At 39.6% G+C, this 17,675-nt stretch overlaps 1 protein-coding gene across 1 annotated transcript in view; it reads right to left on the reverse strand.

The window, feature by feature from the left end:
* Positions 1–15,869, reverse strand: part of LOC150082525 (uncharacterized) — a 29,814-nt gene extending 13,945 nt beyond the window's left edge. The window contains exons 1-2 of the mRNA XM_090378663.1: positions 15,687–15,869; positions 1,770–2,162 (exon numbers count right to left, since the gene is read on the reverse strand). Coding sequence (XP_090234789.1) covers positions 1,770–2,162; positions 15,687–15,822 — 529 coding nt within the window. The 5' untranslated portion in view covers positions 15,823–15,869. The remainder of the gene's footprint in view (positions 1–1,769; positions 2,163–15,686) is intronic.
* Positions 15,870–17,675: the final 1,806 nt, after the last annotated feature.

Raw genomic sequence — 17,675 nt, forward strand, 5'->3', positions numbered from 1 at the left:
CTTTCACTTCTAAATCCTGTCGTCGCGTGATGATGTCACTTCCTTCCCCTTACATACTTATTCAAGGATTTTTTATAATACAAGGCGTAGGTGCCAAAGCTATATTTTTCAAGTACTCAACACGGTAGCTAAATGTTATCTGTTTACTTGTCCATTCAGCTCTTTACAATCTGGGGATTATTCTCGATATCAGTAAGCAAAACATGTTCTGTTTACACTTCCTTTGGCAATGACGTCTTTATCAAATGTGCTGTTATACTAGGAACTATTTCACTCATTTCTAGACTATGGCTGTTGTTTACTGTCTTTTTTTACAGATGATAAGTTGGATTCTTGTCAAATCCAACTTCTGAATTGGGCTGGAAAGAGAAATCCGAAACAACTCTGCGTATATACAGAAACGCTGAATTCTTTTGACCATTGTACATATACTCACTATGTAAAAAATTATAAAATTATCCAATTGGATTTTCTGTTTTGCTGGACGAAAAACCTATGTTAACGGGAGAAAAAACCATGCTACCCTCGCCTGAGACCGACTAACTCTGAAAAAGTCCCATGAAAGTTCCTCTCGTCATCGATTGGACTCGAACTCAGGTCTTTTCATCCCGGTGTGAAGAGGACGGCGATTCCACCAACTGTGCTGCCCACAAAGGCCCAACTGGCGTCAACAAATAATTAAACATATGGAAATAAGTTGCACGGTATTTCTCTGATACCAAGGAACTTGGTATCAGATAAACTGAGAAGAGCCACAACTGAGAAAACAAGGGAAGTCACCGGTGTGTCCAAAACCATCTCAAAAGTGTATACAATGAGTGGAAGATGATAGGAGAATGCAGCTCTAAAAGCTTAGGTTGTAGGATTTTAGGCACATCAGAAACTTAGGGCATATTGCGGCGTATATATCTCTAATTGCGCGTGTTTTGTGGTCAATTTGCTGTTTGCTGGATGAAAAACCCAAGTTTCCTAGCGAAAAACCATGCTATCCTCTCCTGAGACCGACTAACTTCGCCACTTTGTGAAAAAGATGCATAAACATTCCTCGTGTCATTGACAGGATTCGAATTCAGGTCTTTTCCACCCGGTGTTGGGAGGATGGTGATAACATCAACTATAACATTCATAAAGACAATATCTAAAAAGGAAAAAATAAATAAAAATTCAATTTAGGCAACTATAATCGTGTGCCTATATGAAAGGCGCTTATTTCTGTAAAAAATTAAAAATTACAATTGGAGTTGCGCTGCCTGAGCCATGAGTGGACGTAGAACAGTCAAAAAAGATCACATGTTCTGTGTTACCTCCGATGAATACCTTTGTGTCGTATCGGACCAACGTCACTCTGAAATGTATCATTTTTACCCGGATTTTGATGGATTCTTTCAAAACGACAACGCAATTTTCCACCGTGCAGAAATTAAACTGAATGGTTCGAGAAACGTTCCCAAGATTTCCATCAACCCAGGTTGCCAATTTTCCTGATCTGAATCCAAATAAGAATGTCTGGAATATATTGGAAAGGGCAATTCGGCTTTGCAGCTCTCTACCGACCACAATACAGCAGCTGACAAATATTCTTATAGAAGAATGGTGAAATCTGGAGATAGGCTCCATCAGACGCCTAGCGAATTCCATCCTACGATGTGGGTATGTGGGCTGTAATTCGGGCAAAAGGTGGCTCTACCGGATAGTGAATAAAGGCTTTTAAATTTTTGGCTAGTGAGTGTATAGATTGATTGATAAGATAGAGAGAGAAATTGACTTACCTTGTCTAAACACAGTGTACGTTAGAGAGAATCCAGTTTTCAAGGGATTGTGACCCAATGAGCTGCTATGGAAATTAAAACGCATCAAGTTACTTTCAGATACATAAACAGCTCTATCGTCCATTCCATACCAGGCAGTCCCACAAATGTCAGCACTTAATTTCTTATTGCTGTGACCATCTTCTATCCTCAGATAATCCATACAATGTTCCCTGGTGCTGAGAATACGGAAGGATACGCTGATCTGGTGGCCCAAAGGGGCGCTGAACATCATAGAACAATTGAAGCCTATCGGATAAGGTTGGTCATACTTCATCAGTTTTAATACTCCACTGGAACGGGAGCCTACGCTTACCACCTCGTGTATTTTGCCACACATTTCATACATGTATGCTAGAATTAAAGAAAAAGTGAATATGGAAACGTTAGATGAAGAACGGAATACAAATAAACTTTTTAGTACAATATAAAACTTTAGAGCAATAACCTGTGATGAGACCCACTTTTGTTGTTGTTGTTTTGAAGGTCGTCCTTCTTTTGACACATTGGGAATTTCCAACCAGGATTTCTCAATTATAATAATGTAAACAGAAGGTCTTACCCTTTCGATCTATCTTTAAAAGAAGCTACCTATTATTTTGCAATAGACCTTCATTGCATATCATAGTTTGGGTAGGGGAATTTGATTTATATTTTGCAAATTCATCCGAGCTTCAAAGTTCTTTAACGCCCTTGTCATTCGTAAAATGTTGACATCTCGCAATCGATCCAGAAACTGTTGACAACATACGAATTTGCCAATAGAAAGAAAGATAAAAATAGAACTAGAGAGAGAGAGAGAGCGAACCAACTTAAACAACCATTTCTCTAAATAAAGATTTAAAGAAACGGTTGAACAGGAATTGGTTGAAATAAAATAATCCTCTCAAAATTATTCAGTGAGCGGAAAATGTAAGAATGCAGTTCTAAAAGCTTGTAGAATTTTAGGAAATTTTTGACTTTTTTACGATTTTTTTTCCCTTTCTATAATCGTTATGACATTTATAACATTTGTATGACTTTTATGACCTTCACATGACCTTTATGTGGATCATGACCTTTACATGACCTTTATGTGGATCATGACCTTCACATGACCTTTATGTGTGACTTATGACCTTCATGTAACCTTTTTTCATAAAATTAGTAAAAATATAGATATCTATTTATAGAACGTCTTAAAAAAGATGTTCTAAGTTCACTTATTGCAATCGGTCACTTAATTACTGAATTCTTTTCCTTCGAAGTCATGTTTTCAGTGGTATCATCATTTCTATTTATTGTTGACCAGATTTCTGAGACTCTTCCAGTTATGATGAGCAATTAGCATTAGTATTAATCGTGGCCAATGATGCAAGAAAGCAAGCTTATACAGCATCATCCAAATATAAATAAGAAAATAATAAATAAATAAAATTCCATTTCACCTATCCATCTCCTCCAATAGTTTGTCTAATTCTTCCTTGAATTTATTCAAACTCCATTTGCGCAACGTCGGACGGAAGTTTGTTCCAGCACAATCAGCCACCCACTGGCTAAAGGCAAACTTCCGCACATCTATTCTGCAACCATCATTCCTCAATTTGAATTTTTGCCATCTCATGTGTATGGTCTGAGCAAGAGGAAGAATCCCATCAACACTGAGTTTGTACAAGTCATTCAAAGTCTTAAAAGTCTCAAATCAGAGCAACTAGCAGTTGCCAAGTCTCCAAACGCTGCAATCTGCAGCCTTTTTTGGTAAGAGTACCCTTCATTCCCTTCACCAATCTTGTTGCCGTTCTTTGTACTCGTTCCAGCAAGTCCACATCTTTCCTAAAATGAAGCTTCCAGACACTATATACAGTACTCAAGATCCGGCCTAACGATGGCCTTATACAAAGAGATAATCATCGCCTTATCCCCACTAGTAATAAATGAGGAAGATGAAAAGTTGGTTCTGTGATTTTTGAAGTTGGACAGTAAATTGATGTTGGCTGGTGGCAGCACGTGTTTGGACCATTTTGAAAGAGAGAGGGGGAATTATAGAAGCCAATTCAGAAGAACAGTGCCCATGGAAGTATCTACAGAAAAGGCATGCAGCAGAAACAGTACGTCTATGACACAGCGAGTGGAGAGACTCTGTTAGAGAGGAGTCATTAATTAACCTAACTGCCCTCTTCTGAATGGAATCTAGAAGCCTGAGAGAGGTTTTGGAGGCACAACCTCAGATGTGGGAACAATATTCCATGGTAGGGCGGATTTGCGATTTGTACAGAGTGAACAGCTGTTAGGAAGAAAAGTAACAGCGAGAGCGAAAGAGAAAACCAAGTTTTTTAGATGCAGAGGAAGCAATATTTGTAATGTGCTTGTGCCAAGAGAGATTAGAAGTCAGGGTAATCCCCAAAAGAGATATATCCTTTTGCCTAGAAATTGGAGTGTCACTAAAGATAAGCACAGGAGCAGAAGAATCCTATTTGCGAGATATAAGACAAGACTGAGTTTTAGAAAGGGTTGAAATCAAGTAAGTTGTCTTTGCCCCACTGGAGAATTACCTGGAAATCGGCATTTAAGGAATTGGTAGCGAATATTCAAGAAGTTGAAGCTGATTGAGTAGGGCTGGATTTCTCGAACTGGAATGCAATGTGCTATCATCGGCAAAACTATGGATAGGATTTCCAGTCAATGGAAGAAGGTCATTAATATACAAGAGGAAAAGAGTAGGGGAAAGAACTCAACGTTGGGGGACACCAGAATTAGTTGAGAACTTAGAAGATAGAGAGCCATCTACCATCACCCTCAGTGAGCGACCAGAGAGAAAACTGGATAACCAAATACAAAAAACAGTTGGCAAACCATAAGATGGAAACTTGTTTAGAAGTCGTTTATGCCAAACACAATTGAAGGCCTTTCAGATGTCAAAAGCAACTGTTTGTGCTTCGCCGATCTTTTCCATTGAATTTGTCCATAAATGGGTAACATTAACCAGAATATCACCAGTGGAACGACACTGGCGGGATCCATACTGGCGATCGTTGATCAGATGAAAGATTTCCAGATAGTTTTAAGAGTTGGCGGTTAATTTATTTCTCCATTACTTTGGAAAGAGTAGAAGTAATCGCAATGGGACGATAATTGGATGGGAGGGATTTGACACCCTTTTTAGGAACTGGCTGGATATGAGCAAATTTCCAAGCAGAAGGATTTGGAATAAGAAAGTGAAAAAAGGCGGCAAAGAATAGGAGTAAGTTCAGGAGCACAGGTTTTGAGAACAAGTGGAGAAATACCATCGGGACATGGAGCTTTCTTAGCATCAAGATTCGTCAAAATCCTTCTGACATCCTTTTGACGGAAGACCACAGGAGGCATTGAATGGAGCGTGTTGGGAATGGTGGGAGGTGTTTTACCAAGATCATTAATACATGAGCTGGAAGAAAAATGGGATGCTAGAAGGTCAGCTTTATTATTGGCTGAAGTGATAACAGAACCATCTGGTTTGGATAGAGGTGGGAGCAGAGATGGGCAAAAGTTGCGGCCAATAGCTTTGGCAAGAGACCAGAATGCTCGGCTACCATTAGGGCAAGAAGCAAGTTTTCTACTCTTAGCCTGTTCAAACTCTAGTTTGGACTGATTAATAACTGCTTTACAATTGTTGCGAGCTTTGGTGTAGGCAGAAAATGAAACTGAAGAATTAGAAACAAGCCAATTACGATATGCAACATTGTTCTTTTGAACAGCCTTAGCACATTTATTGGAAAACCAAGGTTTAGATAAAGGACGAGATTTTAAAGTGGAGTGTGGGATAAAGGATTCCATTCCTACGAGAATAATTGGAACAAAGGTGGTTTTGCTGTGGTACTCCTGTGTTCAGAGAACCATCAACAACTATAAATAAAATAGACGTGAATCAGTTTGAGCTTGACTTCCGGTTTTTTCTGTCATCCTTTGCACGTATTGGAGAAACTTGTTTGATGTGAATAATGTGTGTCATGCTTCCGGGTAATTCCTTGTTGACTCGAGAATTCGAGAGGCAAAAGCGGCCACAAATAGTAAAGTATGTTTTCATAGTAATCTTTGTGAATAACAATGAATAACAGTTTTTAACAGTAAACAATGAATAGCAGTATTTCTGGAATGTAGAGAGAGAGAGAGAATGAAAAGAAAGAAAGAGGGGGTGGTGTGAGATGGGTTGGAAAGAAGAAAACGAGAGAGAGAGAGAGAGAGAGAGAGAGAGAGAGAGAGAGAAAGAGAGAGAGAAAAAGAAAAGAAAGAGATAGAATTGGAGAGTAAAGGAGACAAAGTTGGAATAAGAGGGAGAGTGAAACTAGAGAAAAAAATAGAGAGAGAGAAAGAGAATTAAAAAAATAAAGAAAGATAGTTACAAAAAAAAGAGAAATAGAGAATTAGAAAGAAAGAAAGAAAGAAAGAAAGAAAGAAAAATGGAAAATTAGAAAGAAAGAAAGATAAATAAATAGAGATTTGAAAGCATGATAAGGAAATAGAGAATTAGAAAGAAACACAGAAAGAAAATGAAATAGATAATTAGAAAGAAAGAAAGAAAGAAAGAAAGAAAGAAAGGTGGAGAAATGGAGAAAGAGAATTAGAGCGAGAGAGAGAGAAAAAAAAAAGGAGACAGACAGACACGGACAGAGACAAACAGAGAAAGAGGGAGAATTAAAATGAAAGAAATATATAAAATTATAAAAATGAAAGAAAGAGAAATAGAGAGGTAGAAAGAAAGATAGCGAAATAGAGAAAATGAACTAGAGAGATAAAAAACAAATAGAGAGAGAGAGAGAGATACATAGACGCAGACAGAGACAGACAGAGAAAAGGAGAATTAAAAAGAACTAAATAAAAGTATAAAAAAAAGAAAGATAAATAGAGAATTAGAGAAAGACAGAAAACAAGAATTACAGATGGTGTGAGAAAAATATACAGAGGGTAAGAAGAGAAATGGCATGGCACAATTAAGATGAAAGTGAGAGAGAAAAAGAAATGTGGTTGTTGTCTTATGTATTGTATCTGCAGAAGCGCGCCTTCGCAGGCCGATTTGCATTTGGTGCGTGCTGAAAAACCCGGAATAACTCGAGGGAACTCCTATTTCTCTTCCTGAGACCGGCTAACTACATCCTCGATTGAAGAGGACTTTAATAATTCCTCCAGTCGTCAACCCGAATCGAACCCAGGTCACTCTAATCGAGTGAAGCGTGGCGAAACCATTATACTACCACAGAGCACCAGAGAGAGAGAGAGAAACAACAGCCAGTGAAAAGGAGACAAACAAGAGACAGAGAAAAAAGAGGGAACGATAGAGATCAGGAGGAAAGTAAAGGAGTAAAACTAAAATAGAAACAGAGAGACAGGACAGAAAGCAGCAATGACACTGCAGAAAAAAGCGAAGAGATAGACAAAGGGAAGAAAGAAGAAAGGAAGGAAGAAAGGAGCGAAAAATACAGCGAGACTGACAGAAAGAGGGTGAAAGAGAAGGGTGGAGAATGAGAAAGAAAGAGAGGGAAGAGAAGGAAAAAAGATATATATATAGAGAGAAAGAGAATAAAAGAGAACGAGAGAGAAAGAGAGGAGAGACAGAGAAGAGAAGGAAAGAAAGTAAAATAAAAAGGAGAGAGAGTGAGAAGGAAAGAAAGTAAAATAAAAAGGAGAGAGAGAGTGAGAAGGAAAGAGAGTAAAAGAGAAAGAGAGGAGAGACAGAGAACGAGAGAAGGAAAGAGAGTAAAAGAGACAGGAGAGAGTGGGAGAGAGTGAAACAGAAGAAAATAGAATAAAAGAAAAAGAAAGAAAGAGAGGAGAGAAGGAAAGAGAGTAAAAGAGAAAGAGAGGAGAGATAGAGAGATTGAAGAAAAGCGAGTAAACGACAAAGAAAGAAAGGGTGGAAAGAGAGAGAGAGAGAGAGAGAGAGAGAGAGAGCAAGAGAAGGAAAGAGAGTAAAAGAGAGAGGAGAGATGGAGTGAGAGAGCGAGGAGAGATGGAGCGAGTGAGAGAGAGAAGGAAAGAGAGAGAAAGAAAGAGAGAGATTGAAGGAAAGAGAATGAGAGAGAGATTTTATCATTTATCTGTAGTGTCAGTGAAAAAAGTCGAAAATTCTAATTTATGATAAATGCGAGGTCTATCAAAGGGAAGGGCCGGCTATCGTCCTAGGCCAATGTACGCGTATAAGAGCACTCCCAAATAAATAAACCGACTCGGTTCATCGTGACCTGCGCGCTGTGATTATCAACCCCGATCAAACAGAACGAAATCGTGACCTTGCAGCGCCGTCCGCAAACGAAAATTGATTAAGATTCCGCCAATACATCCGCACGCCTTTTTCTTATCTTCGAAAGCATTCTTAAGAAATTCGCACGACTCATTAAATTATTTCTGCCAACTTATGCACAATCCGAATTTTCTTAAATGCCGGCCACGCAGCAAGATTTCGCAAAATCATTTGCGAAACCTTTAAAAGACATTGTTCGAAACGGCCGGAAATGACGTCATTTCCCGGGTTTTCACTCCCTTCCACCCTCCCTCCCTCCCTCCCTCCCTCCCTTTTCAAAAATAAAAGTCGAAGCGTAATGGTTCCAACACTTCTCTCCAGCGAGTGAGTTGTACTTTAGTTGTCATGGCAACAGCACTAACAATGGCTCTGCGAGATTTATTCCAGATAAAACGGCTATTTTTATAAAGCCGTTTCGCCGAACACTCCAAACAAGCCAGTGGCCCTTCAAAAACATTCAAAAATAAAAAAAATTATTTAAAAATATTCGAATTTATAAATCTCAATATAAGCAACGACTTCTATCTCTTAAAAATACTTTCATTCACCTCAAAGTGGTTTCTTATAAAGTACTGAATTCACCGTATTTTTCAGACTATAAGATCGATATTTTGAAAAGACAATAATTCGAGAGAAAACGTATTCAAATTGCAAAACATTCCTACCGAAGGCTTTGAATTTTCTCTATTAAGACACTATAAAACGCAGGAGAGTTTTAAGTCTCTTTTTTTAGAAAAGCAGTCCTGTGGTCAGAAAAATACGGTAATTTAGAGAGAGAGAGGTACTATCAACAAAATAAAGAATACAGAAGTTAGCCTCTTTCCATTAGAGGTTCTAAGCGCTGAAATAATTAGGTAGCATCTTGCGGCATGCCAAGGTGTCTTGGCACATTTAGGAATTTTAAATCTAAATTTCATTTCCGTTAATCAGAATCTTTTCTATCCATCCCATTAGAAATGAATACGGGCACGATATTAACTTCCTTCCAAGGGCCGGACAACGACAGATTTTTAATGGCGAAATGTCACGTGACTGAATTATTTATCAGAGGCGAGGCCCTACTAAGGAATCTGTGATGCCAGCTAAATGGGCCACAGTTTAACACACAGCTGGGCAATGAATGACATGGGCGTTACCCCAAACGTAATGATCATTAGAAAAGATGTGTGAGGGCAGATTTTGGTGTTACAGAGAGTCGGAAGTGGAGGTCAGATGAACTGTTGTACCCTGGAAGCATTAATATAAAGTATCAACTATTTCTTGTGTCTGCGCATGAGTAGAAAATGGCCATAAATTAACCCTGGTTTCAAATTCCCACCTTTGGTCTTCAGTAATGCTCTAAAGAATGAAGTACATCCAGTTGCCCGATACTTGTGGTCACCTTTACCCCTCTGTTGAAATTAATCATCAGAGTACACTGGGTAGTCAGTTTATTAGGTACACCCACTTAATTGGTAGTAGGATCCACTTTAGCCCTAAAAACATCCTATATTCGTGGTAGCATTGAATGAAAGAGGATTTTGGTGCATATTGACTCAATTGCTTATCACAGTTGCAAATTGGATGGATGCGGATCCGCTTCATCCCAAAGTTGGATTCAGATTGCTCAGCTCGATTGAGATCTGTTAACTGGAGTGGCCATCGCAGTAGGCGGGATTCAAAATTCCAAGTAATGCTCCAGTATTATCAAAGGATCCAATATGCATCGTTAAACACTATCCAAATCATTTAACTGCTACCATCACCAAACAGGATGGGTCCATGGATTCATAAATCCTGCCATTGGCGTGAAACAGCAGGCAACGTTTTCCCCAATCATCTACTGAATGTTTTAGTGACGCACAGGAGTAGAATCCAGTTCAGTGGCGTGTGCAGTACCCTGAACGTTGTCACATGGTACAATCACAAATTCCTTGATATCAGATAAATACTTTACGCTTTTCTGGAAGCATGGTTCGATTCGGTCATGGAGGACAGGTGATCTTTACAATTTTCAGTAAGGTTGAACCACGTTTGGCAGGAGGCACATTAGAGATGGTTCCATTGCACACTTTGTGCAATGAATCTTACATCAATTCCAGAATCAAAAATATCAATGTCATTGTTGTTTTATTACCATAACCTTGACACATGATGCAATCTACCCCCATTATACAATAAGGTGGGAACTTTGTGTGAGTCCTCCCTAAGGATTACAAAGGAACTTGTGCAAGACAATGCTGCGTGTGTTCTGAGGTAGATTTTCTATTTGCTGGAAAAAAAAACCCAAGTTTCGGGGAGAAAAACCATGCTACCCTCGCCTGAGACCTACTAACTCAGCCACGTTGTGCAAAAAAGCCCGTAAAAATTCTTTCTGTCATCGACGAGCGATCCTACCAACTGTGCTTCCCATGAGGGCATATCTCAAGTGAATGAAATATACTGAGTGGCCACTTTAATAGGTACAACTACCTCATAAAGCGAGTTAATTCCTTTTAGTCCTCAGAATAGCCTGGATTCATCACGGTATGTACTCAGTATGGTGTTGTAAGCATTCCACAAAGATGCTGATCATGTTGGCCTAATCTCTTCAAACATTTATTGCAAATTGGTTGGCTGATTTCTACTCCAAAGAGCTCAACCCATCTCATTCCACCTGTGCTCAGTTGAACTGCGATTAGGCTGAATTCAGGACCCATTGTTGCCCGTTGGTATCAAGGGGATAAATGTACGCAACGAAAACACTACCCCTGCTTCAACTGTTTCACCTGTTAGGATGGATCCGTGGACTCATGCTGTCTTCGCTTGTTGTGGTCCTCTCATTAGCGTGAATCTTTTTGGAATCATTCATTGTCCAGTGTTAATGTTCCTGGGTCCACTGCAACTGTACTTTCCTCTTTTTTTTTTTTTTTTTTTGCTATTAGGGTTTGAACCTGGTTTGGTCATCAGCTGCGATATACCATCCTAACAAGGTACGATTTGAATTCGTGTCTCATAATGATGTACTTTTTGATATTTAATGATTATGTGTTGTAATCTCAAAGAACTGGTTTTCCAGATAACCACTCTTTCCTTCATGCATATTTCAATTCTGGGTAAAGCCCAAGGAGTCAGCAAAGTTTGAAACTGCTACGCTCCACCGAATATTTCATATCCTTTTGATCTGTGGAGGTGGAGGAAAGAGCTGAAGTCATGTCCATGATAGGTCAAATTCACATCAATCTGTCAATTGAAAATTGTGAAGTCATTACAGCTGCTTTGTTGTAACCTTCAAATAATGACCTTCATCACAAGATGTAATTAAACATAAATTGTTTGTTCAATGTAAAACTGCTGATTTAGTATGACAGTCATTAATGACAGTCTGTTGTTTTAATTAAAACATAATGTCAAATATCTTTGGCTTCCCTGACCTTGGGAAATACAATTGTATTTCCCAAGGTCAGGTCGCCATTTTGTATTAAGAAACACGCAGATGAAAAGGAATACGAAATGACCTCTCAAAAGTATTGTTTGAGACCTGGCACATCCATCTGTAAATGGATTCTTCCAAAAGGACGACGCGCCATATCACAAAGTTATAATTGTACAGAGCTGGTTCCACAAACATGAGAGTGAATTCAGCCTATTGTTCTCGCTTCTCCAGTTCCACTTCATTCCATGAGGTGGAATGAGCTCTTCGGAGAGCTCGGCAACCTTCCAATTTGGGATAACTGCAGGAACCTGTTGAACCAACATGGGCCAGAATCCCTTATTTACATTCCTTTTCATCCATCAGAAGATCAGAAGACTGGACTCGTCTTCTGATATGTCTAGTGAAAATTGTTCATATTCTTTTGGTCAGTATCGCAGCTTTCTAGAGTTCCATGTATTCTCTAGTTGGTCTATCGTTGCTAGGGTCTTATGGAGATTCTTTGGCACCATTCCGGTGATTGGCACAATCATCGGGATGGTCATTACTTGTGATCATATGCCAAATACCTTTGGCTTTCTGCCTTAGGTCTCAGTATTCCTTATCTTTCCTCATATGTTTTCTGGAGGTTTCTCTTGTTGGGCACCGCTATGTCAATCAGGTAGTTAGCAGTTTCATTCTTGCCGATAAGGGTTATTGTCTGATCTGTTGTGCAGGACCGTCTTGTCCATTATGATGGCACAGTCCCAGTACAGTCTGTGAGTAGAGGTACTTATAATGCAATAAACTTTCTTTGAGGTACAGGGTAATCACTCAGACAGTAATCTGTCTGAATGATCTGAGTAATGTGCTGGATTGTTTCTGGGGCCAGGTGGCCTCGACAACATGAGTCGTCTGTCACTCCGGTGTATTTTCTGTAGTTCCTATTGTTGATTACACGACCTTGATCTGACTGAGTCTCCAGACGCTTCAATTTGCCGAACTGAAGTCTTCCTTGGTAAGAGTACCCTTTTGTTCTCCTCGCCAATCTCTTTGCCGTCTCTCTAACCGGCCTAACCATTGCCTTATACCATGGTTTCTTAACCTATGGGTTGCGACCCAAATTTGGTCGTATATCTAGTATTCAACTTGATAAATCGATAGATGTAAGCAACGACGTTCAACTCATGGTTTATGTAAGATACTCAGGTGTAAAAGATATGGAAGAAGACATCTTATTTTGCAGACCAATGACCATTACAACAACAACAACAGGAGATATTTTCAAGGAAGAAGGATTCAATTGGAATCTATGCTTCAATGTATTCACCGATGGTGCACCGGCAATGCTAGGGGCTCAGCAAGGCTTTTGTGCAAGACTAAAAGAAGTTAATCCGCAGGTACAGAGGGACTTTATTCAAAAATGGTAACATAACACTGGCTGCCATGATACAGATGCATCGCTGCCAAAGATGGAATCAGTAGGAGATATGGCCATCCCTAATGTCGATGCAGGCTTTGCACCGTCTGTTCATACTTAGAACAATGTTGTTGATAAGTTCTTGCGGTAACATCGTCCATTCCTCTGTCAGCGCCAACATCAGCAAAAACCTTAATAGCTGTCCTGGCAGCCCAGCTCGTCTACACTGCTCAGAGAAATTCTGACTGCACCATTACCCCCAGGTCTTTCCATTTTTCCACTACCCTAAGTGTTTTCTTAAAGTCTTTCTTGCCAACTATTTGGCAAGACTCCATCTTTTCCACTGATTTTGAAACTTGACTTTTATCTATGTGGGGGGGAGGAAGGAGGAATGGAAGTCAGACACGTGGTAGATGAATCTCAACACAGTTCTAGAATTGAAAATAGTGATTCATTGCTGATTTTATCGCAGCGGCCTTCACATAAAGACATTCATCATTGGAGGTTAACGAATCGAAATCTGCTGACTGGAAAAACAGAGTAAAAGAGTAAATTCTTTCATCATTTGATGAACGGAGCAACACGTCTTACCATAAATGATTGGCCCAGTCACGTGGGCACAATCTACTACTTTCATATTTTAAGGCTTCACTAACTTTCTTGTGGGGTCTTCCTAACAATTTACAAAGAAAATTGTGCATTAAGACACATATGCCCGGAATAAATATCCCTAACTTCATCAGGTATTAACAACGTTATTACCCAAATTGAATAAACTTTTTGGGACCTTAAAAAATCAGCCAGAAGTGAACATATACTCTCCATTCAAAAATATTATAAGCCCCTATTGGTGATGAACAGGAGAACTTATTCATTTTTAAAAAAAAATGTCTTATCACAAAACCAAAAGAGAATTGGTCTCAGTCAGAGTAACAGGATTAATGGTCTTTGTCCTGCACATGATTTGGTAACAGGTAACCAATAGCAATATGGACCAGTTGTTGGATCCGCAAAACACCTAACGACCAACAAAAGTTTCTTGAAGTGGATTCCATAATCATTTACAAGACGGAACACAGTATGGACTCAATTCATTTCTCCATCAACTAATGGCTTTTTGGCTTTGGCAGCTATGCGGATCGAATGGTTGAATGGCTGTTAGTATTCTACCACAAGGGGATGTTTTCAGTTCGGAGCATTGGTTCATCCTAAAGAAACAATGGTCTGTTTGCTTTCCACTAACTGTACATCACAAGGATCGCTACTTACTGGGTTCAAAAAAACCGTGTTTGAGAGAATAACAGATGGAGTCGAAGTTTCATCACGGATGGGTCATCATTCATCAAGTTGCTGATTATTTGATGGAAAGGTGAACGTTATCTTTTGTGCTGTCGTCACACTGGTGATCCTTGTGCAGGATCACCAGTTGTTGTTTAGAACCAACGCTAAGAAACTGTTTAGTAAATTGGTGGAACTCTACTCTGAGGACTCGTTCTATCTCATTCCACGTATCTGGTTGGATTGGCATCTGAGGAGGCTACCATCCATTCTCATATTTCTGGAACCAGTTCTGTAAAATTCAGGCCTTCTGACATGGTTTATTATTCTGTTGGAAGAATCTTTTCACAGGTCACCCATTCTGCAGTTATAAGGGGCGTGCATGATGAGAAACAATTTGGAGATTACGTTTGGTATCAAAATGTCAGCAGCTATGTGTAAACTCCACTGACTCCCACATTACATCGTTACTATGGCAGCATTGTTGTCAAGGCATCGATTCCACTAGGTGTCAGAGGGATTCTCGCTAAAGATTTGACCATTCTTACATCAGGATATTTGTCAGCTGCTGTATTGTGGTCATAAAGAACTGCGAAGCCGAACTGCTGTTTTCGACATTTCCCAATTGAAAATGTTAGGATTCTTCCTCAGTCCAGTCTTGGCTTTGGCAGCACCACTCCAGTTGAATCGCACACTGGACCTTCTATCCTGACCACTCGCTTTAAATTACTCTTTAGAGTTCTTGGAGTACCAACTTTCTGTTCCATTTCTTCCTTTTAGAGATTAGGAGGCTCAGTTCATATAATCACATCCTCCTCACACCGGGTGGAAAAGACCTGAGTTCGAATCCCATCAATGACGCGAGGAATTTTAAAGGGTTTTTTTAACAACGTGGCTGAGTCGGTTTCAGGTGAGAGTAGCATTGTGCTTTCTTCCATAAACTCGGTTTTCCATCCAGCAAACAGAACACATGCCATTTATAGACATATATCATTTAATTCGCGGAATGGTGCAAGATTTTATGTTTACCACGCAATCTTTCCATAACTGACGCTAGAGGCGCTCTCGCTGAGAGCAGACTGTGTGCACATGCCAATACTTGTCGAGCTAGCATTGAGTGAAGAGAGTTTTTTTAGCCGCGTCTCACTGACGATCGTTTTGAAGCAAGTATTATGTCGGACATACAGATTGAACAGCGATATGTGATTCCTTATTGTGTCAGATGGGAAACAGTTAAAGAGATGAATGAAGCAATTGGTGGAACAGCCATATTCTGGCGTGAAGTGGTTTCTCCATCAAGACAATGCCTGTACAATACAAATTCTTCCGCATTCCCCTTATTCACCGGACTTAGCTCCGTCTGATTTCTTCCTGTCTAGTATTTCGAGGAGAAGAAATCCACAGAAGATTCAGATGTCGACAAAGATAAGATCTTGGACCAGTCCGCGAATTAAATGATCACCCCTCTCGTAGTTTCTAATTTTTTGGCTAATGAGCGTACACAAAAAAACCAAATTGGTATCGAGCCTCTCAATAAAATCAGAAACAGTTACTTACTTGTTCTTAGAGGTGCCGAAATGTGAACTTCACTGATGGTAAAGTTTTCCTCTTGCCTGATTACATCCCCTTCTGTCAGCATGGCGTACATATTGGTTGTCACCCAGAAGATTAACCAGCACACTCCGTGTTTCATCGTCTCACACCGTCATAAAACTGTCGGACATCTGGCGAGGCGTGCAATCGGCAGATATCGTGACCCGCTCCGCTCATGCCTATTCGTACAGTACGACTACCTGCCAGACGATTGCAACCTCACGTAATTAGTCGAATGTTGCGACACTGGCGGCCTGTCAGAATATGGCGACTGATAACAAGTGCGTTGTCATGGAGACGGGTGGACTCATTGTAAAAGGGGCGGAATTCATTGGCGGAAGTGTCGGCTGCTTGGAACCTATGCGGAAAAAGGCGTCGCTGAGTATGGATCTGATCGTAAATAGGCTTCACCCTACTCTTCATTTTAAATAGCTTCACCCTACTCTTCATTTTAAATAGCTTCACCCTACTCTTCATTTTAAATAGGCTTCACCCTACTCTTCATTTTAAATAGCTTCACCCTACTCTTCATTTTAAATATCTCTTAACCAACATTAAAAATTTTTACTAACAAAATCTTCCAACAAATTCAGGACTAAGGTTCTTGTTGACTTTAGTAATGTTTTGATAATACACTCACTAGCAAAAAAATTAGAAACCTGTTGCAATTTGGTGCCAACTGATAAATAAGAAAGACCAATTTCCAGTTGGTCTTTATTTGCCTAAATTGAAATTTTTTTGTAGTTTTAATTATGAGGTAGGAGTTGAAGAATCTGGGTTGGTTGGTTATTGTAGGGTTTTAGGCGCATCAGCAACTTTGGCCATATTGCGCAATATATAATATATCTGTAAATTGCATGACTAGAGTTTCTTGGAGGAAAAACCCATCCTTCCCACGCCTGAGATCGGCTAAATCAATCACATTGTGAAAAGATCTATAAAAATTCCTCCATTCATTGACGAGATTTGAACTCAGGTTTTTTCCACCCGGTGTGAGGAGGATGGCGAATATACCAACTGTGCTACCAACGAGACCAAAACTGAAGGATTCGACTGGAATGGTGTCGTCAACACCAAGACTGGACTCTGGAATAGTCGAAAAAATTGTGTAGCCTGATGAATCTCGATTTACAATTTTTTATTAGATCAATGATAGGGTGAAAATGTGTCCGAACAGATGGAGGTAGTATCATGGTATGGAGTATGTTCTCGTGGTATAGACTAAGTCCGCTCTGACTGTTAGAAGTGGTGTTATTCCCAATAAACATCTTCCTGCAGTAGCGGACCAACATCACCCTACAATGCTTCTTTTTATCCGGATTGCGATGAATTCTTTCCACACCACAACGCAATTGTCCACTGTGTAAAAATTAGAGGAATGGTTCGAAGCATATTCCGAGATTTACAACCTTGGCCGCCAATTTTCCAGACTTGAACTTGAGAATGTTTGAGACATATTGGAAAAGACATTTGGGTTTTGCAGTTCTCTACCGACCTCAATACAGCAACTGACAAATATCTTAATGGAAAAATGATCAAATCTTGAGCTAGATTCCCTCAAACATCCAGAAATCCATGGCACGGCGTACACGAGCAGTAATTCTGGAAAAATTAGATTCTACTAGATATTTAACACGTGGGAATAATACACACGCTGTTGTCTTTTCAAATGGAACTATTTCCTCTCAATCGGCAATTTATGACACAGATATAAAAACTGCAATGAGACAAAGATAATGCTTTTCTAAGGTCCAACCACCCACAAAAAGGAAGCCAACGACAAAATTAGTAATTATAGGCCGTTTATCTTGTTAAACTTCCTCTAAGATGGTAGATTCAATATTCTGTTGTAAAATATTTGGATTTCTTAATACCTCATATTTACTGCTCTATCACAGGAACATCAAAGAATATGTTCAGAGTTTCCCTTCAGATTTTCTACCAAGGATTTCA

This window comes from Mastigoproctus giganteus, chromosome 7 (assembly GCF_048544385.1).
Source record: "Mastigoproctus giganteus isolate SK-2022 chromosome 7, ASM4854438v1, whole genome shotgun sequence".
Classification (NCBI taxonomy): Eukaryota; Metazoa; Arthropoda; class Arachnida; order Uropygi; family Thelyphonidae; genus Mastigoproctus; species Mastigoproctus giganteus.